Below are 25,448 nucleotides of genomic sequence, written 5' to 3' on the forward strand. Positions count from 1 at the left end.
TTCCTTCTCCAGGGGATCTTCCCAACCCAGGGATCGAACCCAGGTCTCCCGCATTGCAGGCAGACGCTCTAACCTCTGAGCCACCAGGGAAGAGGAAGATCGAAAAAGTCACCCCGAAAAAGAGCTCCAGAGAAGGAAGGATAGAGAAAGAAGCAGAGTTCCACAAGAAGGAAGGGGAAGGCTGGGGACAAAAAGATGGACAGGAGTGGGGTGGAGGTGTAAGAAAAGAAGAGAGAAGGAAGGAGGGTAGGTGGCAGGAAGAAGCATCTACATGCTCTGCTCCCCTTAAGAGCTAAACTCCTCCTCTGAGTCGTCTCACTCTGACCCCATTTCCTGGCCTCCCACTCACTCCTCAGCCCACTCCAGTCTGGCTTCCTCACCCATCACTCCACCCAAACAGCTCGCACTTTGGGCACCAATCACTGCTATGCTGCTTAATCCAGTGACCATTTTGCTCCCTATCATGCTAATTCTCTCTGCAACATATAACTCTCCTAGAACACTCTTCCCCCTGCATACATGACGCCCTTGATCTTCCTTCTTGCCCTCTTACTTCTCCCACTCCTGTTGTGTCTCCCGTGCAGGCCCCTCCTCCCCTTCCCGACCCTGAGCCCTGAGAACCTTCAAGGCTCCATCTGAGCCCTGCATCTCTCCTCCTTCCATACTTTCTCTGGAAACAGCTCCTTCCACATCATCACCCAGTGGAGGCGGGATCCCACATTTGTCTCTCCTCTAGATTCTAGACTCAGATACTAAAGGCTTCCCTCCATGCAGCTGACTGAATGCCTCATAGGTACCTAACACTCAGCATGGACAAACTTAATCCATTATCTTCCCTCTAAACCTGGAAAAGATGAAGAGATGAAAGGAAACCTCAGACCAAGGGACTTGGGTTGAGGCTGAGGCATGGAAAGAGCGGAGCTGTGCTGTGCCTGGTTGCTAAGGACCAAAGGAACCAGACAGTATGATGCTGAAGAAAGGGAAGAAGAGAGACTCCTCCACTCCTGGGATCTGTTCCCAGACTCTGACTGCAGGGATCCTCAACAGGAACCCTGTTGGGAACATGATGGGAACCCATGATGGGAAAACACAGAGCCCAAGGTCTTCACTGCAGCCTCACTCTTAGACCTCTTCCCTTCCTCTGTCCTCAACCCCTTTGCCAGGGACCCTCTCTTCATCACCAGTCTGGGGCAGAAGAGGATTCTGGAAGGTCAGATCAGGGAAGGAGGGCAGCAAAACCTCAGCAGGACACCAGGTAGCTAGAAAGGGCTGACCAAACTGCCCACCAGGTGCACCAGCCCCCGGGCTGCTTTGCTGTTTTACCCCACACCAGCAGTCCAGAGCAGGGCTTGAGGGGCTCCTCAGGAGGACGGGGAGCGGGGAGCGCAAGCACACTGAGGAAGGGCACTTGAGGAAATTTGGAAAGGGAGCGAACTCAGAGCTCAGCACTTTCTTCCTTCTGTTTTTCTTCTTGAGGAATTTTTTTCCCTGACTGCTGATGACTTTACCATTTCTAAGGGGTCGGGGGGGGGGGAGGAGATTTTGGCTTTTGCTCCCCCCACTCCAAATGCCAGACAGAGTCTTACATTCCACAAGAAGCCAGAGCTTCAGAGTTTCCTAAAGATGAGGTGGCGTCTCCTCCCCTCTCCGGCCTCAGCTCCCTCCCTCTTTCCTCCCCCCCACCCACAAGTCTCAAGCCCTCAGTTCTGGCCAAGGAGGCCCAGGCAGTCTGGGAGGAGACCCCAAGCACATTCTTCCTCTCATTGTCATGCTGCAGAAATTAGAGACACATCTTCGGGCTGGGCACCTGCCAAGCAGCGTTTCAAGCTGAAAAGTGGCAGAGGAGGCCCTGGGCCTCAGCTCTCTGCCACGTGTAAAGGATGCTTGGGAAACTTCTGCCTACAGCCCCTGGGATGGAGGTCTGAAACTGGACATTGGAGCAGCGGCTGTCACACACCATACTCACAAAACCAACCCCCAATACCAAGGTTCCCTAAATATTCTTCAGAACCCCAGGCTCGTGATGTAGCAACTCCCAACCTACATCTCTAAGTCTTCATCTCTCCTGTAAGGTGGTCGAGGGCCAGCCTGAACAGGGACCTAGAGGGGAGAGAACTGTAGGTAGGAGTCCTCTGGCTGCAAAAACTCAGCAAGCAGGGAGGTGGAAGGTCACAGCAACCCTCACTTCTAGCCTGTAACTCTCCTCCCCAAACAGCCACTCCAGAGGGGTGACTACTCTGAGGGGCAGGACTCCTCATTTCTCCTGTTAGGGAGGGGGTGCTCCTTGTCCCTGAGCCACGCTGGAGGGGGCAGGAACTGCCATCTCAGCACCTCAGCCCCCAGCCCTGCCCTGCACTAGCTGGCACGATGGGGGCAGATCCTGGGCCACAAGTCGCTGCCACATGGTGGGGATAATTGATGAAGGCCCATCCCTCCATTGCTGTCTCCAGCCCTGCCTCTCTGGAAACTCTATATTTTCCCTTTAATTATAGCCCCTGCAGTCTCCCTCTGCGGCCCCACCCGCACCGCTCATCCTGGCTGCCCACGGCCAGCCGGCCAGCCGACGTGGCTCCCTCCCCTTCTGTTCTCTTGGTCTTTTTTTTCCTTTGCCTTCGTTGCACAAAACCAGCTGGGGGAGGGCGTGGAGAGGGGCGGGGAGGGGGGAGGCAATGGAATCTTGGATGGTTTGGGGGAGGCGGGACTCCCCGCTTCCACGTTTGCAGCTCTGGAGTGATGGGGGTGGGGAGCCGCACAGGAGGGATTGGAGTTGACAGGGCACTGCAAAGCGACCCTCTTTGACTTCCCTTGGGCCCACAGATTTTGGCAGGATCAGGAACCTGGATAGATTGGAGTTGGGGTAGAGTACTGGTGGGAGGTTGGGACATAGAGAAGGCAGGACGCTGGCTTCTAGAGTCATCTCCTAATATAGCCTGTTGTTCTTGGGGTCTCCATCGCTTTTCAGAGTGTAGATGATTCTCTCCTGGTTCCAGGGACAAAGAGCGATGCCCTGGGTTTCCAGGAAAGAGGTGAGGCAGAGAGGAACGTCCTCTAAAATAATGTCACTCACCTGTAATTCCACCTCAGACCTCCAAGGCAAGTCTTCCCCCAGACACCCCAATTCTCATGTGTCCCCAACCCTGAATCCAGGTACAGACAGAGACAGAGCTTTATGTGGCCTCCGGAAGGAGCACCCTCTCTCTTGTCAAGTGCTCTCCAATACAGTTCTCTCCAGTTTGACTGTGCTGGGTAGAAGGGTGTCTAAACAGGCCGTGGCCATGGCCGCGACAGACCCTAACACAAGACCCTTTCTTAAGTCACCAGTGGCCACGGCCCTTCCGTGCAAACTTACTGCCCCTGGGGTGGAAAAATCCTAGCAATTTTCCACCACCACCCTGCTGCCCCATCACTCAATACCAAAGCTTCCTTCTGGAGAGACCGCATACTCAAATTTTTCACCCAGTGCCTCAGCAACCTCCCTCACCCCAACTCTTTCAATCATGCTAGGGTTTAGGGGAGAGCATTTGAGTCTATCCTGGAGCCTCAGGCATGGCAGAACTGATATCGTCAAAACAAAAACCCACCCTAAGGATCTGATTCTTAATGTCTATAAATGAATCTATCTTGTTCCCCAAATATTCCTAAGTTCCATACCCCAGCCACACCAGAAGACACCCCAAAACAGGCACATCTTTTTAAATTCTCTGGTTCTCCTGCTTTAAAGTGGTCCCCAGCTGCCTCTCCATACCCATCCCGGAGCTCTTGCTCTGGGTGTCAGAGGGCGAACAAGGCAGGGCGAGCAGGACCCTCTCCCAATTACCCCGAGTCCTTCCATCTTTGAAAGCCTCCCTAACCAGCTCCCCAATTCCAGCCCCCTGCTTGAGACTGGGGGTCCTAGAAAGAAAGCCGAAGAGGCGCCCCTACCCACTATTTAGCCGACAGTATGTTGAGGACCTAGCCGCACCCCAGCGGCAGCATCTCTGGCCCAGACTGAACTGGGGGGCTGGGGAGGCAGAGCTGCGAAGGGGGGAGATGTGCGGTGGACTCCCTTTCCTTCCCTTCCCTCCTCCTCCCCCTCTCGGTTCCGACTCCCAAATTGGGGGCCGGGCCAGGCAACTCTGATTGGCTGGGGGACGGGCAGCCGGCTCCCCCTCTCCCGGGGGCAGGGTTCCTCCCCGCTCTCCATCAGGATGGTATAAAAGGGGCCCGGGCCGGTGGTCGGAGCAGACGGGAGTTTCTCCTCGGGGTCGGAGCAGGAGGCACGCGGAGTGTGAGGCCACGCATGAGCGGACGCTAACCCCCACCCCAGCCGCAAAGAGTCTACATGTCTAGGGTCTAGACATGTTCAGCTTTGTGGACCTCCGGCTCCTGCTCCTCTTAGCGGCCACCGCCCTCCTGACGCACGGCCAAGAGGAGGGCCAGGAAGAAGGCCAAGAAGAAGACAGTAAGTCCCAAACTCTTGGGAGTGTAGGGCTGCTTGCTCTCCTGCCCTGCGCTCGGTCCCTGGGGTCTGCGACTTAAACTGAGGCTCGGGATGCTCCGGAGGCTCAGGGATGGAAGGAAGATGGTGAGGGCTCTTGGTCGGTGCCCTCTCTGCGACGGGGTGTTGATGAAGGCCCCCCAGGAGTAAGAGGGGAGGATGCTGCACGGCAAGAATTGGCGCAGGAGGAGTTCTGAGCGCGCACTGTGAAGTACAGCGGGAGAAATAGGGTCTGGGCACCGGTTTGGGGGAAAGTACGTCGAAGATGGGATGGAGGCGCCGAGTTGGGAAATTGGAGTCCAAGATGTAACAGTGATCAGGAAGGCTATGGGATGATTCATCAGGAAAGACTGTTGGCCCTCTCTGCGGGCTAGCAGTGTTCCTGGGGCCGCGGAGGTCTTGGACTGAGGGGGGAGGGGGCGCAGAGAGTGGGCGGGTTGAATGATGAGAAACTTTGGCGCGGACTTGGCCACGCAGGGTCTTTGCGCCCTCTGCTGATCTACACTGGGCAGTGCGCGTCCTTATCCAGCGCTTCCCCGCGCAGGAGCTGGAGCGGGAAGACCGGGATGGTTGCTGGGTGTGGACCCCACCTCTAGATCTGGAAAATAAAGCTGGAGATGGGATAGCCCCTGTCTCTAAAAGAAATAGCTAGTTTGGGGAAATTGCTTAGTGTCGCCCTAGTGGCCGTCTCGGTAGAAGATTGCGGTGGGCGTGGTTAACTAACCACTTACTGTTGCGGACTTTCTGGTTCTTTGACTAAGAAGTGACCCGGAGCACCGGCTGGCTTTGGGAGACGGGGGTTGTCCCTGAGCTAGGCCTTTTGAGATGTCTGGGTGCCGGAGTCGGGGCGTACCCTATTTTTACCGTACGTTTCAGGTCTCTGGGCGGGATCCCACGCCAATCAGCCCCACCCCATCCTCTTAGCCCCGCCCACGCCATCCCACCTGCCCCGGGAATGGGGCGGAATCTGGGTTGAACCTCCCATCTCTCCTCCCATTTTCCTCTGAGGTCTCCAACCAAGGTCACGCCCCGCAAGCCTGCCCTCGGGATGGGGCGCCTCTCTTCCCACTCCTCCATCCCCCGTCCCCGCCCCCACCCCCACCCAATGGCTTTTTATTTCACTTGGCTTCAGCGCCAATGGGCTGAGGTTACAGTTGGAAGCGACCCCGGCCTAAAGCTTTGTTTAAAGTCCTGAGAACTGGAAAGAGTTATAGCTGTCCTGGCCAGGCGCCTCGGCGCTGTCACTGGCTCTGATGAGGAGCAGATGAGCGTTTAAGGATTTGGGGAAAGGAAAAACAAAAGGACAAAAAATGGAAAGGCGGGAAATGGAAAATCTAAATGTGCCTCTAAGACCGAAGGGAAGGGACGGTGGGGTTGGGGTGCCTGGAGCCCCGAGGTGAGGGACTCGCGCGCCGCTGACAGCCCCCATCTCCCCGTCTTGCCCCAGTCCCACCAGTCACCTGCGTACAGAACGGCCTCAGGTACCATGACCGAGACGTGTGGAAACCCGTGCCCTGCCAGATCTGCGTCTGCGACAACGGCAACGTGCTGTGCGATGACGTGATCTGCGACGAACTTAAGGACTGTCCTAACGCCAAAGTCCCCACGGACGAATGCTGCCCCGTCTGCCCCGAAGGCCAGGGTATAGCTCGGGGCCTGGGCCGGGGCGGGCGGGGGCTGGGGGATATAAGCGGGGACGCTCCTTAGCCCCTGTCAGGGGAGGCCTCTGTCTCTGGGAGCACCTGGAGCAAACCTTGCCTCTAAGTCCTGTCTCTCCCCACCCCCCCCCAGAATCAACCACGGACCAAGAAACCACTGGAGTCGAGGTAATCCTCTGCCCCTTTGCCGTCGACTCTAGCCACACCCCGCCCCCCAGGACTCCTCACGGGTCTTCTCTAACCCGGTTCCTTTTGTTTCCTCTCCTGCAACCCCACAGGGACCCAAAGGAGACACTGGCCCCCGAGGCCCAAGGGTAAGCGGCGCCCTCTCGCGGCTGTCGGGGGAGGTGAGTGGGCATGGCTCCCGGCCTGCGCTCACCAGGCCTGCCCTTTCCCGCCGCAGGGACCCGCCGGCCCCCCTGGCCGAGATGGCATCCCTGGACAACCTGGACTTCCTGGACCCCCTGGACCCCCCGGACCTCCCGGACCCCCTGGCCTCGGAGGAGTAAGTGGAGAGTCGAGGCTTCTGTGGAAGGCCTTAGGAGCCAGCCCTGCCCCACCCCACCCCCACCCCCCCACTCCCGCTCCCGCCGCTGTTTTCGTTTGCTGGGTTTTGTTTTGTTTTGGCAGATGGCATACTTTGTTTTTTTGAAATAATGTCAAACTCATAGGGGAAGAGGGGGAGAAGAGTTGCAAGAATAATGCAAAGAAACTTTCCTATATCGTTCACAATTTGTTACATTTGCTTTATCAGTCTCCATGTACATGTAAAATTATTGGGGGGGTTTTCTCAGAACCATCTGAGAGTAATTTGCTGGTATTGTGTCCCTTTGCTCCTAAATACTTTACTGTGTATTTTCTAAGAGCTAAAACATTCTCTTACATGAGCATTACATAATGAGTACATTTTAGAAATTTAACGTTGATGTGATACTGTTATCTAATATGCAGTCCATATTCAAACCTCACCAGTGTTCTCCATAATGTCCTTTACACCATTTGTCCCCCCTGGTTCAAGATCCAGTCCAGGATTATGAATCACATTTTAATTATCATGTCTCTTCAGTTTCCTTTCACCTGGAACATTCCTCAGGCTTTCCTTGTCTTTCATGACACTGAACTGTTTTGCAAAAGCCAGTTGTTTTGTAGACTGTCTCTTAAATTGGGTTTGTTGGGTGTGTCTTCCTGATTAGATTCCAATGATACGTTTTGGGCAAGACTGTGCCACAGGTCGTGTAGCTGTACTGCATAGAGAATGTGATATCTGTCCCATAACTGGTGATATCTTCTGCCTTTCAACTCACTGCCCTGACCCCGTTTTCTCATGCACTCTCTCTTCCAGAACTTTGCTCCCCAGTTGTCTTACGGCTATGATGAGAAATCAACAGGAATTTCCGTGCCTGGTCCCATGGTGAGACATCAGCAGACGATGTAGAGGGCAGAAAAAGAGCAGACGGGCCAGTGAAGGCGCATAGGGTGACTTAGATAACTTGGGAGGTCAAGATGACTTTTGGGACCTCAGAATCCAGACAGAACATGAGGCAGGTGGGTGGGCCGAACAGGAACCATGGGAGATAAATTTTCCTACCGAGGCTTCACTCTGGCCTCTCTGTCTTTTCCTTCCATAGGGTCCTTCTGGTCCTCGTGGTCTCCCTGGCCCCCCTGGCGCACCTGTGAGTATCCAGGATGTCTACACCCCTTTGGGCTTTAGAGGGAGGATTGGCATGAGGGCAAGGAAAGTACTCAGAGATCTCTTGATGAGATGGAGGACATGTTGGCAAGGACCTGTCCTTCTAACCCTACCCCTCTCTTCTTGTCCTCCAGGGTCCCCAAGGTTTCCAAGGCCCCCCTGGTGAGCCTGGCGAGCCTGGAGCCTCAGTAAGTGACCCCTGATTTGCATTCTCTATGCAAATATACACCCCCTCTACAAATATATGGATTCTCCTATTGAAGGACCACCATCTGGAGTCTTTGTTACCTCCTTCTTCCAATCCTAGCTTTCCCCTTCTTTTCTCCTTATCCTGGTCATTCTAACATCCTCTCTTCCCGTCACCTCTAGGGTCCCATGGGTCCCCGTGGTCCCCCTGGCCCCCCTGGCAAGAACGGAGATGATGTAAGTAGCCCTGGTGAGGAGACACCATCTGACCCCCACCACCTGTCCATGTGTGGGCTCCTGCAATCTCTACCCTAGTTCCTCCACCACCTTTGGGAGTGACACCCAGAGAAAGACGGACATGTTCTCCCTGACGTACGGGACTGCCCTTGAATAGGGAGCTACCTGGGATGTTTCCCCGTCTTCCTAACAGACGTAGCTGTCCCTCCCCTCAACTCAGTCACCTTAAGTAGTCTCCAACTCTATCCTTGACATGAGCGGCTTCCCTAGGTGTAACCTCAGGTTTTCACTCCATGTGGTGAGATTAAGATGCTGGTGACAGAAATAAACAGAAGTTCTTTGGAGGGAGGCAAAATTCACCAAGCGAGTGTTTCACAGTACATTTAAACTGAGATAGGATTTGGGGTCCCGAAGCCTGACTCTCAACAATCCCAAGAAAACCCAAGCCTCCCATTCTTTTCCAACTCTGGGGGCATGGGCATGATGGCCTTTTCTTTTTCTCTCAGGGTGAAGCTGGAAAGCCTGGTCGTCCTGGTGAGCGCGGGCCTCCCGGACCTCAGGTGAGCAGGATGGTGTGGCTGCCTCAGGCCTTGCTGCACTGGGGCTTCCTCTGGGAGCTGTGTCCACAGTGGAGTCTCCTAATGGCTCTGCCTTTGTCTTTTGCGTTCCTCTCCAGGGTGCTCGGGGATTGCCTGGAACAGCTGGCCTCCCTGGAATGAAGGGACACAGAGTGAGTCTCCTTTGTATCATCTAAGTTCCCAAAGTCCCAGTGTCATGTTCTAGTCCTTTCCCCAGAGGACCCTGGCATGCATCACGGTGGGTGGTAGCTACATAAGAAGTTCCAAGGGACAGAGAGTAAATGTCCAAGAGAACTTCCCTTCGTTGGGAAAGAAATCCCAATAAAGGGAGGGAGGGAGATCTTGGATCAGTTGGGGTTTAGTCTAGCTCAAACACAGGGGGATAGATGTGATGACCTCCTGAGGCTCCTTCTCTGGGCTGAGCAAGTGTCAGGGTGGTCGACAGTCTCCACAGGGTCTCACGCTGGCCCTCCCTCCTATCTTAGGGTTTCAGTGGTTTGGACGGTGCCAAGGGAGATGCTGGTCCTGCTGGCCCCAAGGTAAGATGCTGTGTGACGGACACGGTCATTCACCTCCTCCACAGTCCCACCTAGAACAGATTCCTTACTCCATTCTCTGCTCTGTAGGGTGAGCCTGGTAGCCCTGGTGAAAATGGAGCTCCTGGTCAGATGGTGAGTGTGTCCAGTTCTGGAAGGAAGGGAGGGAGCAGGCTGTAGGAGCAAGATGGGGGCTTGGGGAGAAGGGGGTGTCTTCCATCTCACTTGGCTTCTCTTGGTTTTGTTACCAGGGCCCCCGTGGTCTGCCTGGTGAGAGAGGTCGCCCTGGAGCCCCTGGCCCTGCTGTAAGTACTGGCCCTTTGGGGAACCCAGAGCTCTGGAAAGTGCTCCTTAGGAGCTCAGGGACCGAGCAGCGCTCAGTGAGTGTAACCGGGACTTCTGCTCTTCTGCAGGGTGCTCGAGGAAATGATGGTGCTACTGGTGCTGCTGGCCCCCCTGTGAGTACAGCCTTTAGACTCCGGTGCCTGGGACTGGGGCGGGGCCTCAGTGTCAGCTCTTGTGGCTGACATCAGGGCCAGGTGTCAACCCCAGGACCTCTTCTGTCCCAGGCTGTGACTTGCAGCTGCCATCTTCCTTCTTACTAACACTGCCCTTTTATTCACAGGGTCCCACTGGCCCCGCTGGTCCTCCTGGTTTCCCTGGTGCTGTGGGTGCTAAGGTGAGACCCCCACCCTCCAATGAGCAGAGCTCCCATGGGCCAAGGGGGTGGGCATTTCTTTGCTCCCGAAACCTGAAGGGCCCAGAATCAAGAGAGAAGCCTAGTCCCCAGCATCTTTGTCTTGGGGGGGGGGTCTCTTCCCTGATCTTGAGTCATGCCTCTTGGTCTCCTGTCCTGGCCCTTCACCCCTTGCCATCTGGAGGTGAGGTTGGGTTCCCAGAGTGACTTCTGACATATCCTTTCTTCCAATCCAGGGTGAAGCTGGTCCCCAAGGACCCCGAGGTTCTGAAGGTCCCCAGGGTGTACGTGGTGAGCCCGGCCCCCCTGGCCCTGCTGGTGCTGCTGGCCCTGCTGTAAGTATCACTTCCTCAGTGCTCCCATGCTCCTCCCTAACTCAGAGTCCTTGCCTTTCACTCACCCACCTCTCTCTGTGTCACAGGGCAACCCTGGTGCTGATGGACAGCCTGGTGCTAAAGGTGCCAATGTAAGTATCCTGCAGGTTTCAGAGCCGCCCCTGGTACCCACTTTCCACCTGCCCTGTGCCCTCCACTCCTGGGCTCAATTTGTTCTGCCTCCCTCAGGGCGCTCCTGGTATTGCTGGTGCTCCTGGCTTCCCTGGTGCCCGAGGCCCCTCTGGACCCCAGGGCCCCAGTGGCCCCCCTGGTCCCAAGGGTAACAGCGTAAGTACCACTGTCTCTCTTTTGTCCCACCTCCTATGTTGATCTGAGGCCCTTGTCTGGGAAGCATGATGGGCCAGGCCAGCTGAGCACTGTACCCGTTCTTCACTCATCTTCTCCCCCTACTCAGGGTGAACCCGGCGCTCCTGGCAGCAAAGGAGACACTGGTGCCAAGGGAGAACCCGTAAGTCCTCTCGCAGCTCCGTCTGTCTGCCCCAGAAGCCCCTGGGGGGTGGTCCAGGGAGGAAGCGGAACCCCCGGTGCTGGAGACCCAGCCTCCAGACAACTCTGAAGCTGGCACCAGGACAGCCCCTCACTGTAAGCTGCCCCCTCCTCTCTGCCCTCTCCAGGGTCCCACTGGTATTCAAGGCCCCCCTGGCCCCGCTGGGGAAGAAGGAAAGCGAGGAGCCCGAGGTGAACCTGGACCTGCTGGCCTGCCTGGACCCCCTGGCGAGCGTGTAAGTGCCCCCTTCTTCACCCCAGTGCCGACCTGGTGCCCACGTGTCTGAGCTCGCTGACCTCCTCTCCTCCCCCAGGGCGGACCTGGAAGCCGTGGTTTCCCTGGCTCTGACGGTGTTGCTGGTCCCAAGGTAAACCTCTCATCACGACTGGGAGGCTGACCCTGCTACTCCCTGGACATTACCTTCCTCTCCCGGATGTAATCGGCCCCCTCCCAGCCCCACCGCCCAGTCCATTAGCGCCCACACGGGGGCTGCTGACCTCGTCACACTCAGCTCACCTTGACCTCCTCACCACCACCAGTGCCCCTCAAAGCACCCAGCCCCATGGCCCAGGAGGAAGAGGTGGATGCCAGCCCATGATGAAGTGGCCCAGACTTGAAACCCTAATTATTGCTGTGACTCTCCCAACTAGGGTCCTGCTGGTGAACGCGGTGCTCCTGGCCCTGCTGGCCCCAAAGGGTCTCCAGGTGAAGCTGGTCGCCCCGGTGAAGCTGGCCTGCCCGGTGCCAAGGTGAGACTCCAGCACTCTGCCCAGCGAATTTATTGTTGTCTGTTAGTGGCCCAGGACCCTGCCCATCCTGTGTGGGCTCTGGAGCAGGACCACAGATCCACCTTCTGGAATGTCGTCCTCCCGGCCTACACCTTCCTACCGCCCCTCTCCCATCACCTGTATCCTCCACTCCACTCACACCTGTCTGCCTCCTCCTCAGGGTCTGACTGGAAGCCCTGGCAGCCCAGGTCCTGATGGCAAAACTGGCCCCCCTGTAAGTATCCCTCCTCCAGGCCCCTGTCCGCCTCCTGACCTCTCGCCCTCTGCCCTCACCTCTGCTCGTGTCCCTTCCATCCTCAGGGTCCCGCTGGTCAAGATGGCCGCCCTGGACCCCCAGGCCCTCCCGGTGCCCGTGGTCAGGCTGGCGTGATGGGTTTCCCTGGACCTAAAGGTGCTGCTGTAAGTATTCAGGGAGTTGTGTTACATGGACATACACACTTGAGGCGAGGGTAGGCGTGGGGGGAAGAGTCCAGGGTCTGGGCCCAGCTCTGCCACTGACTTGCTATGTGGCCTCGGGCCACTTACTGCCCCCCTCTGGGCCTCAGTTTCCCTACTCCATAAAATGAGATCTCTCCTTGGCTTCACTACCATTGCTCTATCCCTGGAAATAAGTATTGTTGCTCGCTCCCCACCCCACACACACTTGGGGATAGGATGAGCCTTTTTCATGATAGTCATCCCCAAATCTTGGTGAGTTCTTTGAGGCTCAAAAGGAGATTTCAAAGGACTGAAAGCCCTTCAGAGCTCAGGTGTCTGCAGGCATATGATGGGGAGAAGAAAGGGAAGTGGGTGACAGAGGAGCCTAAGGGGCATGTGTCTGGGAGGACAGGGCTCAGGGAGAGGCCAAAAGATGGAGCAGTCGAAGCCAACAGAGGCCTTCCTCAGGGGCCAGAGCTGATAGATGAAACAGCTCCTTAAAAATGCCACTCAAAGTAAACAGGAGGGACCCAGGAGGCCTAGTTGCCCACTTCAACTCCCTCAACCCTACCTCTCACAGGGAGAGCCTGGAAAAGCTGGAGAGCGAGGTGTTCCTGGACCCCCTGGCGCTGTTGTAAGTATCGCCTTTTGGTTCCTGTCACTTTCCTGCCCATGTCCCATCCCTATATCCTGCAGAAGGGATATGAGACTCCAGCCCATTCCTAGGGCATCAGGACCCCCAGCTCCAAGCCCCTTACCTGTGCTGTCTTCCTCAGCTGCCCACCCACCTCACCACTCTAACCCCTTTTTAACTCTTTCCCCAGGGTCCTGCTGGCAAAGACGGAGAAGCTGGAGCTCAGGGACCCCCAGGACCTGCTGTGAGTGTCCCTGACAGGGAGGCCTAGGAAGGGGGGCACTGTAGGGCAGGAGAGGGGTGCCAGTCCCCTGCCCCCTTCTCTGGGCCTTCCATGAGCACAGCATTCCCTCCATGCAGGGCCCCGCTGGTGAGAGAGGCGAACAAGGCCCTGCTGGCTCCCCTGGATTCCAGGTGAGGTCTCACGCTGTCAGGGTATTGGGAGAGGGGTGTGAGGAACACTTCTTCCAGATTCTAAGCCCATGCTTCCCTCCCCCATTTCCCACCCACAGGGTCTCCCCGGCCCTGCTGGTCCTCCTGGTGAAGCAGGCAAACCTGGTGAACAGGTAAGGTGTAACAGCTGGCTGAAGAGACGGGGAGTGCAGGCAACACAGAGGGAGAATCCAGCCCTCCTAGCTAAGCACACAGCCGTCAGCTAGAGGGAGCAAGGTTAGACTTGAGGAAGGGCTTCCCATCGTGAAGGACGCCACACAGAGGGGAGCACAGAGCTGCACCCCTGCATGCTAGGATTGGGAGGGAGCTGCATGGCTGCGGGTCTAGATGACTTCTTTTTAGAGCTGCTGGAATACTCTGGCTTTCCTTCAACCTCAAGTTCAGGAAAGGTGACACATCCCGAGGAAGGATAATCCCAGTTCAGTGCTCAGAAGGGGTTGGTCTCTAATCACAGACTCTAAGGGCTAGCTCCCAGGTGGGCAAGAATGTTTTCTAGTGCGGAAGGCCAAGGTGGGTTTTGCTCACTGTCTCCCTTGCTCCCCCTCAGGGTGTTCCTGGAGACCTTGGTGCCCCCGGCCCCTCTGGAGCAAGAGTAAGTAGAGCCTCTTCTTGCATCACAGAGATGCCCTGCACCTGGGCCTCTTTCTGGAGCCACCATCACACACCCTGTCCTTCCCTTCCAGGGCGAGAGAGGTTTCCCCGGCGAGCGTGGTGTGCAAGGGCCACCCGGTCCTGCAGGTCCCCGTGGAGCCAATGGTGCCCCTGGCAACGATGGTGCTAAGGTAAGGGCAGCATGGGGACCAGGTCTCACCCTTCTAGTGGTGGGGGCCGCCTGGCTGGGACCAAAGCCAGCTAGATGTTTGGGAGGGGTGGAGGGACAAGACTAGGGTAGGGTCCATGTGCATCCTGAAGTTCTGGGCTGTGAGCCTTTTCTCTTAGCTAGTGCCTGTCTTTGGCCTCAGGACCAGGCCTGGGAGGAATTAAGACGAGGCTCAAAGTTGTGACCTAGACCTAGTTCTGAGATCCCAAGTCTCACTCCAGTCTTATCGGTTGTCACATAGGGTGATGCTGGTGCCCCTGGAGCCCCCGGTAGCCAGGGTGCCCCTGGCCTTCAAGGAATGCCTGGTGAACGAGGTGCAGCTGGCCTTCCAGGCCCTAAGGGTGACAGAGTAAGTGGAACTCCCCCTCCCTCGAGCTTTGTGTAGCTCCCATCTCTCTCTGCTTTGAATCCCTCAGCATCTTTCTTTCTGCTCCCTCGGGTGTTTTCCTCTTCTTAATCCTCCTTCTCTGGCCTCTTGGTTATCATCTACCTATAGTTCAGGCCCTGCCCTTCCCATGTGTTACCATGGCGACAAGCAGGAGTGGGTGCCTCCTAGACTAGGGATCTCTTATTTGGGAGCTTCTTAGCCTAAAGTGTTAGTCGCTCAGTCGTGTCCAACTCTTTCCAACCCCTGGACTGTAGCTCACCAGGCTCCTCTATCCATGGGATTTCCCAGGCAAGAGTACTGGAGTGGGTTGCCGTTTCCTTCTCCAGGGGATCTTGCTGACCCAGGGATGGAACCCAGGTCTTTCCTGGGAATCCCCACACAGGCGTCTTTCCCCTGGAAGTTCTTAGGTTCTTTGCACATGTCGGGGCAGGGCAAACATAAGCTGGGGAGGGGTCCCAGACACAAGCAGGATGCTGAAGGTCACCTCCTTGCCCCACGCCAGAAGTCTCAGGCTTTCCTGTGTCTTTAGGGGGATGCTGGTCCCAAAGGTGCTGATGGTGCTCCTGGCAAAGATGGCGTCCGTGGTCTGACTGGTCCCATCGGTCCTCCTGGCCCTGCTGGTGCCCCTGGTGACAAGGTGAGATGGCCCCCTTCTCACCTTCTTCCCTAACACACAGCTTCCCTTGTGAGCCTGGGCACAGCTCTGCTAGGGAGGCATTTCCTGCCACTCCAACCTGGCAACCCAACGGTGGGGTGACCAGGAGGGAGGAAGACTCTCCTGGGGTCATCGGGCAGGAGTATTCAGCGTGGCACCCTGATCCTGAGCCTCTTGTCCCTTCCTTTCAGGGTGAAACTGGTCCTAGCGGCCCAGCCGGTCCCACTGGAGCTCGTGGCGCCCCCGTAAGTACAGAAGACCTGGTTAAGGCTCCGTACCTGGCACTTCTCTCCATGTGCCCCCCAGCTCTCTTTCTGTCCCTTCTCACCTTAGCTCCCACTTGCTCTGGTCCCTGGGCAGTGCTCCTCAGGCCCTCCTCCCCACCCTCCTGTCCATCCTCACCTGCCTTCCCCCGAATCAGGGCCTCTCCCAATTTGCCTCCTTCTCTTCTAGGGTGACCGTGGTGAGCCTGGTCCCCCCGGCCCTGCTGGCTTCGCTGGCCCCCCTGTGAGTACCAAGATCCTTTTTATCTTCCATCCCCAACTAGGACCTGGGGCCTTGGGTGATTGGATGAGGACAGAGGCGTTGGCCGGGTTTACAGGCGGGTGGAGGGGAGATTGTCTCCCATTGAAAGCGTCTTCCTGCCTGGAGTTCCGGTGCCCCCTAGGCTGACTTCCTGGGTGAGCACAGACCTCTCCTCCACTCACCACGCTCCCTCCTCCCCCAGGGTGCTGATGGCCAACCTGGTGCTAAAGGCGAACCTGGTGATGCTGGTGCTAAAGGTGATGCTGGGCCCCCCGGGCCTGCTGGACCTGCTGGACCCCCTGGCCCCATTGTGAGTATCTCACTGCTTAGGTCCAAGCTGCCAGCAGGCTGGACCCAGGATCGGCCCAGCCTTGATGCCTCTGTGTTCTCCTCCAGGGTAACGTTGGTGCTCCTGGACCCAAAGGTGCTCGCGGCAGCGCTGGTCCCCCTGTGAGTACCCACTCTGCCTCTCCGCTGAAGTTTCCCCCAGGCAGCATTTGGAGGTGGGGCAGCTGGGCCAGGTGAGGGGGTGTTCTCCCTCTGATCACTTCTTTGTCCTCTTCTTCAGGGTGCTACTGGTTTCCCAGGTGCTGCTGGCCGAGTCGGTCCCCCTGGCCCCTCTGTAAGTGTCCGTGGTGGAGACTCCACTGGTCTGGGAAGGTGTGGGACACAGGCTGTCAAGAGTGTGGTGGGCCTGACTGAGGCCTCAGGAATGCTCCAGAATCTGCTGGACTCTGACAGTTGCAATTCTCCCCATCCAGGGAAATGCTGGACCCCCTGGCCCTCCTGGCCCTGCTGGCAAAGAAGGCAGCAAAGGCCCCCGTGGTGAGACTGGTCCCGCTGGGCGTGCCGGTGAAGTTGGTCCCCCTGGTCCCCCTGGCCCCGCTGGTGAGAAAGGAGCCCCTGGTGCTGACGGACCTGCTGTAAGTGACCCCTCCAGAGGGGTCCAGAGTTGGGGGGTGTCGTCCCTGGCCACTGGGAGTCATCTCACCCCTGTCTGCACCCCCCCCCCCCACAGGGCGCTCCTGGCACTCCTGGACCTCAGGGTATTGCTGGACAGCGTGGTGTGGTCGGCCTGCCCGGTCAGAGAGGAGAAAGAGGCTTCCCTGGTCTTCCTGGCCCCTCTGTGAGTGCCCCCTTACCTTGGGGCAGGGCCTTTGCAGGATTTGGAGGGTGCAGGATGGGGGTGGTATGGTCAGCAAGGGCAAATGTGGGGGACCATCAGGCCCTCTCCCACCCCATCTCTGGCCTGACTCTTTCTTCTCCCTCAGGGTGAACCCGGCAAACAAGGTCCTTCTGGAGCAAGTGGTGAACGTGGCCCCCCTGGTCCCATGGGCCCCCCTGGATTGGCTGGACCCCCTGGCGAGTCTGGACGTGAGGTACATGGTTGCCAGCCCCACACCAGTGCCATCACTGTGGCCCTTTGGGCCTTGGCCTGAGGCTCCCTTTCCTTGACTGATGTTCACCTCCCCGCCTCCCCCGCAGGGAGCTCCTGGTGCTGAAGGATCCCCTGGACGAGATGGTGCTCCTGGCGCCAAGGTGAGATGGCTGCCTCAGGACCACAGCCCCACAGCCACTCCTGCCAGGCCGCTTCAGCTGCGGCTCACTGGATTTCCCTCTCTCTTCTCAGGGTGACCGTGGTGAGACCGGCCCTGCTGGACCTCCTGGTGCTCCTGGTGCTCCCGGTGCCCCTGGCCCTGTCGGGCCTGCTGGCAAGAGTGGTGATCGTGGTGAGACTGTAAGTCGCTGGGCCTGGCTTGCTGCTTCTGCTCAGGCCAGGGACTCTCCAGACTTGCCGGGGGATCTGCAGGTGGACACTTGACTTCACCTAGGCAGGGGAAGAGAGGAGGACTTGCAAGATGTCTGGCCCTTGGTCTTCCTGAAAAAACTGAGCCATAGGAGTTTGGATTTTTTGAACCTGAACCCTCCTCACCATTCTCTTTGCTTGGCCTGCTGTAAACTTTCCTCTGCTCCAAACTCAGTTTGGAATGTTTATTAGGAAAAAAAAAAAAAGTTGAGCCACAGCTCAGCCTCAAGGCCCCTCCCCAGCCAGTACCCTGTTTCCCCCAAGGAAGGGGGTTTGTTCCCAGGTGCTCACCCCAGCTTACACAAAGCCTAAATCTGCTTGAAGATTCACCTGGGGTCAGGAGGGATGGATGTGGCAGGAACAGATGTGAAGGGATTTGGCCAAGGGGAGATTTCATCTGTAGCTCAGGCTGTTCCAGCCCTGAGCCGAGCTCCTCCAACCAGGATCTAATCCTCTCTTTGCTCTCCCTAGGGTCCTGCTGGTCCTGCTGGTCCCATTGGCCCCGTTGGTGCCCGTGGCCCCGCTGTAAGTGCCCTGCTCTGGCCCTTACATCATCCTCAGAACCCTTGTCCAGGTGGGGACTATACCCCCCTCAGTGCTAACAGAACTTAGACCTGATGGCCTGTCCTTGTCTCTCTTCTAGGGACCCCAAGGCCCCCGTGGTGACAAGGGTGAGACAGGCGAACAGGGAGACAGAGGCATCAAGGGTCACCGTGGCTTCTCCGGTCTCCAGGGTCCCCCTGGCCCTCCCGTGAGTATGCCCAGCCCCTCCCCAGCCCCGAGCTGACATTGCGTCTTCTTTCATCATCTCCCCAAGCCCTGCTGTGTGATGGGGAGGACACTTTACCTTAGTTTCCTTCTCCTCGCTAGTGGGAACTGGGGTCTGAAGACCAGTGGGCATTTCCAAGTAGCTTCTAGGAGGGTGAAGAGTGCACAAAGAGGGGTCGTGGGAGGGGTCTCAGCCTACGGACACCCTGGGGCTAGGCTTCCAGCATGACGCGGTTGGTGGCAGGGGGCCGTTGCTGGCCACCTCTGACCTACGCTTGGCCTGAACTGCCTTCCCATCGCTCCTACAGGGCTCTCCTGGTGAGCAAGGTCCTTCCGGAGCCTCCGGTCCTGCTGGTCCCCGCGTGAGTCATCTGTTTATCTGTTCTTCCTAGGCCCCTCGCCTCTCTGGAGAAGGGTCTGGAGCAGGGGAGGAAAGAAAGGAATGGGGTCTGTGGACAACCTTATGCGGCCTTTGGCCTCTCCCTCCCCACTTCCTCCCACAAAGTTTCTGTGGGAATAAGCCTTAAGAAGGCTGGGGAGTCTGAGCCAAGCAAAGTGGGAGATGGGCTTCTCTGCCAGAGCTGGAGTGGACCCCTGCTTTCTGGAAGGCTTTCTCCAACCAGCTTCCTCCCTGCAGGGTCCCCCTGGCTCTGCTGGTACTCCTGGCAAAGATGGACTCAATGGTCTCCCAGGCCCCATCGGTCCCCCTGGGCCTCGAGGTCGCACTGGTGATGCTGGTCCTGCTGTAAGTCCCCCAACCCTGTCTGCCCATGGCCCCCCAGCCCTGAAAGCACCGAGCCCCAGTAATCCCCACTCTCCTCCCTTCCTGCCCATGGCCCCCAGCCCTGAAAGCACTGAGCCCCAGTAATCCTCCCTCTCCTCCCTCTCTGCACAGGGTCCCCAGCCCTGAAAGCACTGAGCCCCAGTAATCCCCTCTCCTCCCTCTCTGCCCATGGCCCCCAGCCCTGAAAGCACTGAGCCCCAGTAATCCCCACTCTCGTCCCTTCCTGCCCATGGCCCCCAGCCCTGAAAGCACTGAGCCCCAGTAATCCTCCCTCTCCTCCCTCTCTGCACAGGGTCCTCCCGGCCCTCCTGGACCCCCTGGTCCCCCCGGTCCTCCCAGCGGCGGCTACGACTTGAGCTTCCTGCCCCAGCCACCTCAAGAGAAGGCTCACGATGGTGGCCGCTACTACCGGGCTGATGATGCCAACGTGGTCCGTGACCGTGACCTCGAGGTGGACACCACCCTCAAGAGCCTGAGCCAGCAGATCGAGAACATCCGGAGCCCTGAGGGCAGCCGCAAGAACCCCGCCCGCACCTGCCGTGACCTCAAGATGTGCCATCCCGACTGGAAGAGCGGTGAGGGCCGACCCAGCTGTGCCTCCCTCTCCTGCCGTGATGGGGCCAAGCCCTGAGGGGCCATCATCCCATACATGCCCTGATGCCATCTTACCTTGCCCCACCCCAGGAGAATACTGGATTGACCCCAACCAAGGCTGCAACCTGGATGCCATTAAGGTCTTCTGCAACATGGAGACCGGTGAGACCTGTGTGTACCCCACTCAGCCCAGTGTGCCCCAGAAGAACTGGTACATCAGCAAGAACCCCAAGGACAAGAGGCACGTCTGGTACGGCGAGAGCATGACCGGCGGATTCCAGGTGCGTGAGCTGGACCTTGTAGCCAGTCTTAACAGAGATGGGTTGGCCCAGGGCTCAGAAGGGCCTGAGGGTAGGTCCTGGGTGGACCAGACCTCTGCGAAGTGTGATGGACTGGGAGACAGGAAACTGGGGGCCTTGATACTGGCTCAGACATAGGGTGCCTGGGGGGCAGGGGATGCCACCTCTGGAAGTGGGGTTCTCTGGGATGCCCTCGGAGGAGTCCAGAGAGGGAGGCCAGGACTGGGGGCTCAAACAGCCATTCACTGCTCGCTCTGCCACCCCCACAGTTCGAGTACGGCGGCCAGGGCTCCGATCCTGCCGATGTGGCCATCCAGCTGACTTTCCTGCGCCTGATGTCCACCGAGGCCTCCCAGAACATCACCTACCACTGCAAGAACAGCGTGGCCTACATGGACCAGCAGACCGGCAACCTCAAGAAGGCCCTGCTCCTCCAGGGCTCCAACGAGATCGAGATCCGGGCCGAGGGCAACAGCCGCTTCACCTACAGCGTCACCTACGACGGCTGCACGGTGAGTCCAGCAGGGCCCCTGTGCTGGTCTTTGGCTTTCCCGGCAGGCCCCGTCCCCCCACCCCCTCACTGCCACTTGGTGACGCCCCTCTCCCATTGTCTCCCCTTCACCCCAGAGTCACACCGGAGCCTGGGGCAAGACAGTGATCGAATACAAAACCACCAAGACCTCCCGCTTGCCCATCATCGATGTGGCTCCCTTGGACGTTGGCGCCCCAGACCAGGAATTCGGCTTCGACATCGGCTCTGTCTGCTTCCTGTAAACTCCTTCCACCCCAGCCTGGCTCCCTCCCACCCAACCCACTTGCCCCTGACTCTGGAAACAGACAAACAACCCAAACTGAAACCCCCAAAAAGCCAAAAAATGGGAGACAATTTCACATGGACTTTGGAAAATATTTTTTTCCTTTGCATTCATCTCTCAAACTTAGTTTTTATCTTTGACCAACTGAACATGACCAAACACCAAAAGTGCATTCAACCTTACCAAAAAAAAAAAAAGAATAAATAAATAACTTTTTAAAAAAAGGAAGCTTGGTCCACTTGCTTGAAGACCCACGTGGGGGTAAGTCCTTTTCTGCCCGTTGGGCTTATGACACCCCAGCACTGCCCTTTCTGCTCCTTTCTCCATGCCTTCTTAGGGCTTCCCCTCCACTGGTCCCCAAATCTAAGTCTCCCCAAAAGACACAGGAAACAATGCATTGTCTGCCCAGCAACCAAAGGCAATGCCGAAACACCCAAGTGGCCCCCACACTCCCAGCCCACTCCCTTCACCCAGAGCCCCCAAACCCTGGGGGACCTGGAGTCCTCAGACTGCCAAAGAAGCTTTACCATCTGGCATCCCTGTGGCCCCGGCAACATTCCCTCTTTGTTTTTTGAGGGGAGCATGCCAGGGGGACCACTGGCCCTTCAACACCAGGTTTGGAGGAAAGTCAGGAGGGGCCAAGACAGAGCAGAAACATCGGATTCGGGAACGCGACATCCCCCCGCAACCTGGCTGGGTGGGAGAGACTGCCCCGCTCCTTGTGTAACTGCATTGCTGAAAGACTACCTCGTTCTTGTCTTTGTGTGTCACCGAGGCAACTGCAGGGGGGCGGGACGGGGGCAGGGTGGACGGGCGCCCTCGTTTTATATCAAAGGTGCTACATCTCTGTGAAGGGGTGGGGTGGGGAGGGAGTCACTGGTGCTATGGAAGTGGAAACACCCCCCCCTCAGGCCAGCAAATGTTCCTTTTTGTTCAAAGTCTTTTTTTATTCTTTGTTTTTTTTTTCCTTGTGGATGGGGACTCATGTGAATTTTCTAAAGGTGCTATTTAATGTGGGAGAGAGTGCCGCCTCCAGCGTCACTCACTCGCCACCCTCTCTTCATCCCCCTGGGCGCCTCTCACCTCCTCAGGCCTCTTGCCTCTGTCTCCCCACCTCTCCCTCCTCTGAAACCCTCTCCCCTTCTGGAGCTGCATCCCATTTTCATGGCCTTTCTCTCAGTCTGTCCTGCATCTTCTCTCACTGGGTTTCAGAGCACAATTTCCCAAAGCACAAAGCAGTTTTTCCCCCTAGGGGTGGGAGGAAGCGAGAGACTCTGTACCTATTTTGTATGTGTATAATAATTTGAGATGTTTTTAATTATTTTGATTGCTGGAATAAAGCATGTGGAAATGACCCAAACCTATCTGCAGTGGCCTTCTAATTTCCTTCCTAGGAGCTGGGGGAGGGGAGACCTGGGGAGGGAGGTGGGTGGGCTCTTCTCCTTTGGTGTCTGCCCCTTCCCTGCCCCTCCTCCTCTAGCACCCTAGATGGCCCCTCTCCCTCCCTCTTGCCTTTCCTAGGCCTATACCCTTTCTGTTTTCTCCTGCCATCTTCCTTGTGTGTCTCCCATACCCTCTTGTCCCTTACAGTGCCAGACAGGCAACCCTTTTGTGCAGCCACACACGCATACCTCCGTGCAGCCGTGCTCTGACCAAACCTCAGGCCCATGCCCACGCTCATCAGTGTCATTAACTCTTTCTGCCCCCTTCCATTGCTGGGGGCATCCTGCAGGGTTGGGGGCTTTGGTAGGACTTCCTCAGCAGGGGGGTGGGCACTGGGAGGCCCATGGTTGTGGGAGGGAGGTGGGGCAGGGAGGAGAAACTGGGAGTCTTCCTGGGCAAACGCAGAGTCACCTGGCCTCTTCTCCCTCCTTGCTCTCTCTGAGCTCCCCCAAGGGAGCATCCAGCAGCACTGAATGAGAAGGGGTTGCTGAGGCTGCCCTGAGCGCCAGAGGAGACCTAAAGGAAGAAGTGCCTCCCGCCCCTTCTCCTGGGCCCCCCAGGAGGAAAAGGGAGAACCTTGGGCCTTGGAGAGCTGCAATCCAGGTCCTTTCCGGGTGCTACCAGGAGGCAATGTGCCTTCCTGACCAGCTGGGCATGTCCTAGGTCTCTCTTAGCCTTCTAAGTCCCTAGAACTTGGCCCCTGGCCTGTGGAGTTCATTTTGACCAGCCCCTGCCTCCCGCCTGTTCTTTCTCATTTTTAAAAATTCTTGCTTCCTCTTCCTCCTTCTTTTCCCCTCCTTCCCCTTTTCTCACCCTCTGCCTGCCCCTCCTGCTGGCCTGGGAGCCTGAGGCCCCCACAGGGAAGGTGACTGGCCAGATCCCCAATCTCAGGGAAGAGGGACAGCAGTGTGCAGTCTGTGGGGACATAGCAGATCCAGGGAGTCAGAACTCTGAAGCAGACCAGGCACCCAGAGACCTAGAGATGGGGAGAAGTTGACAGCTACCCTATCCCACAAACCCCCCTACCCCTGCCCCCTGCAAGGTCTTAGGGCATAAACCTTTGGGCAGGAAAGGCCCACATCCCTCCTTCAGGTCCACAGAGAGGTGGACAAGTCCTCAGAGTCCATTGTCTGCCTCGGCTGTCATTAAATAGTCATGGTGGTTAACTATGGCCTTTAATAATTCATCATTAGTACTTCTCTCAGCTTCAGGATAGTGGAGTACTAGAATTAGCTTAAAGAGGACAAAAGATTGTGGCTTTGAACAAAAGTTTATTAATATGCCAATTACCTCAAGTTACCAGATGATCCTCTGATCAATCCAGTGAATGACTGGCGATGCAGGCCTGACACCAGCCTCAGCAACCCATCCACCTGGACTTCCTGCTTCTTGGCGCCCTTGGCCATCTTGGTCCCATCTCCATCTGCCCCCACAGGGGATCCGGAATCAACCCAAGCCTGGCATCCAAGGCTTTACCTGATCACTACCCACCTGTTCATTCTCGCTGTCTCCTCCCAGGCTCACACTTGCCACACCAGCGGTTACACCACACTTCTTAACTTCCAGATCTTTCTTATATTTCAAATGTCTTGTTGCCCCCTCATTCTCCTGCCCAACTCAAGCAGTGTTTGACCTGAGTTTCCAAAGCTCTCCACGTCTGCAGAATTCAGCTCAGCCTTAGAGCAGACATTTTTGCCACAGTCGTACTTTGCTGATCTCACCTGTTATGCTCTCCAGGTCAAGTGGAGCTGGCCGAGGCAGGCTGGAGGCCAGGCACTGCAATGCTGGGCGCAGGTCCGGGCATAGACGCCGGGGAGGCTAAAGAAAGAGAAGGTGAGGTCAAGAGGCGGCCCTTTTAGGAGAGCGGGTGGTGTGTGAGCATCACTGACAATAAGAGTGAGCAAGTGTGAGAGGAAGAGCACGTGCAGATCCACGTGCAAGCAACTAGCAGTGAGAGGTTCTAGGCCTGGGCTTGCTGCCAAGAGAAACAGGTTCTCTGTCTAGCCACTAGCCACTGTGGCTGTGGAGCGCTTCACAAGAGGAAGTGCCCCCAAAGAACTCCGTTTCTCATTTTATTGTATTTAGCTTTAATAGCTACCCATGGCTTGCGGCTACTGAGCTGAGCAGCACAGTTCTTCGCAAAGCAGGGGCACTGTGCCTCTCACTACATGTGCGCAGACCTACACGTGGGTGCGTGTGTGTGCTTGCAGCGTGCGTGTGCATGCATGAGGGCAGGCGAGGTGACACCCGCCGCTGGTCAGGGCGGTGGTGGTGACAGAGCCCCACTGTGCTGTCCTGCCTGCGTCACGTGCGTTAGAGCCAGACTGTGGTTCCAGTGTGCATGCCGGGCAGGAGGGCAGGGGGACAAAGGGGCCATTGTATTACATTCCAGATTCAAGCCCTCCTCTCCGCTGACATCACGGCTGCCTAAATACAGCTGTTCAGAGCTGCTCCCCGAGACCCACTGCCCACACGCGTGGAGGCACCTCGGCCCTTTCCGCCTGCTGCTCCATGGACTCACTTCTGCTTTTCGGTCAGGTTCCTGCAACTGATTTTTCAATCAAATCTAGACCAAAGATTCTAGAAAGAGGAGGCTACCTTTGGATTTTTCACTTTTTGCTTTCTTTCAGAATCCTGGGGCCTTTTTATGGCTCGAACCCATCTCCTGGCAGGACTTTCTATAACTGAAATGTGGCGGATTTTCCCTCTTTTTCTTTCCGGCTCTTTAACACTCAGCTCCCCTGGTGCCTCTAAGACAGAACTGGGTGATGTTGAGAGGGGCTTCCCGGCTGAGCGTGGGAGCCTCAGGCCAGGCGCCCACAATGCCATGTGGAGCTGATTGCGGGGCTGCTGGAGCAAGTATGGGGCTCTGAAAGCAAGACCCACAGGAGGAGAGGGAGTGAGGTGGGTTCCTACAGTCATCCCTGGGTGAATGAGAAAGTATGCACTCACCTAGGACCAAATGCCTCAGTGTTCAAAGGGATCCTGCACCAGCGTGGGTGTGTGAGGGACAGCGGGGGCAGGGGGGAATCTGCAGACATGGGGCATGTGTGCATAGACATGACTGAGGGCATAAGAGAGTTTGTCTGTGTAAGGGTGAAAGGGAGATGATAGAGCAGGGAGGAGTGTGGGGGAATGAGGAGAAGCTGGGGGCAGGGAGGCCACCATCCTGAAGTCCAGGGCTGCTGAGGCTTTAGTGCGGGTCAGCAGCTGTGTCTCTGCATCCCCTTCCAGGTGTGAGAGCTGAGAGGTGTCCGTGGACCAGGAGGCAAAACCCTGGAAGAAGGAAGGCTTTTGTCTCAGAGGATGATCAGGCC

At 57.1% G+C, this 25,448-nt stretch overlaps 1 protein-coding gene across 1 annotated transcript; it reads left to right on the forward strand.

Annotated features, from left to right (window-relative positions):
* The first annotated feature begins 4,155 nt into the window (after positions 1-4,155).
* On the forward strand, positions 4,156-22,048 carry COL1A1 (collagen type I alpha 1 chain). The gene is made up of 51 exons (XM_069543145.1): positions 4,156-4,441; positions 5,925-6,119; positions 6,269-6,303; positions 6,414-6,449; positions 6,539-6,640; positions 7,478-7,546; positions 7,764-7,808; positions 7,960-8,013; positions 8,195-8,248; positions 8,755-8,808; positions 8,925-8,978; positions 9,312-9,365; positions 9,453-9,497; positions 9,614-9,667; positions 9,776-9,820; positions 9,988-10,041; positions 10,296-10,394; positions 10,481-10,525; positions 10,623-10,721; positions 10,849-10,902; positions 11,069-11,176; positions 11,255-11,308; positions 11,592-11,690; positions 11,890-11,943; positions 12,030-12,128; positions 12,727-12,780; positions 12,971-13,024; positions 13,141-13,194; positions 13,293-13,346; positions 13,781-13,825; positions 13,917-14,015; positions 14,295-14,402; positions 14,971-15,078; positions 15,288-15,341; positions 15,550-15,603; positions 15,824-15,931; positions 16,018-16,071; positions 16,190-16,243; positions 16,383-16,544; positions 16,640-16,747; positions 16,893-17,000; positions 17,107-17,160; positions 17,252-17,359; positions 17,900-17,953; positions 18,072-18,179; positions 18,505-18,558; positions 18,834-18,941; positions 19,273-19,555; positions 19,665-19,855; positions 20,143-20,385; positions 20,501-22,048. The coding sequence occupies exons 1-51, from the start codon at positions 4,339-4,341 to the stop codon at positions 20,645-20,647; spliced, it is 4,392 nt and encodes a 1,463-aa protein (XP_069399246.1). The 5' UTR covers positions 4,156-4,338; the 3' UTR covers positions 20,648-22,048.
* The last annotated feature ends 3,400 nt before the right edge of the window (positions 22,049-25,448 follow it).

The sequence above is a fragment of the Ovis canadensis genome, chromosome 11 (genome assembly GCF_042477335.2).
Source record: "Ovis canadensis isolate MfBH-ARS-UI-01 breed Bighorn chromosome 11, ARS-UI_OviCan_v2, whole genome shotgun sequence".
Lineage (NCBI taxonomy): Eukaryota > Metazoa > Chordata > Mammalia > Artiodactyla > Bovidae > Ovis > Ovis canadensis.

Coding starts and splice junctions, on each gene's coding strand:
- COL1A1 (XM_069543145.1), top strand. CDS start 4,339: ATGTTCAGCTTTGTGGACCTCCGGCTCCTGCTCCTCTTAGCGGCCACC. Junction 8,249..8,754: donor CTGGCAAGAACGGAGATGAT/GTAAGTAGCCCT, acceptor TTTTTCTCTCAG/GGTGAAGCTGGAAAGCCTGG. Junction 10,903..11,068: donor CTGGTGCCAAGGGAGAACCC/GTAAGTCCTCTC, acceptor TGCCCTCTCCAG/GGTCCCACTGGTATTCAAGG.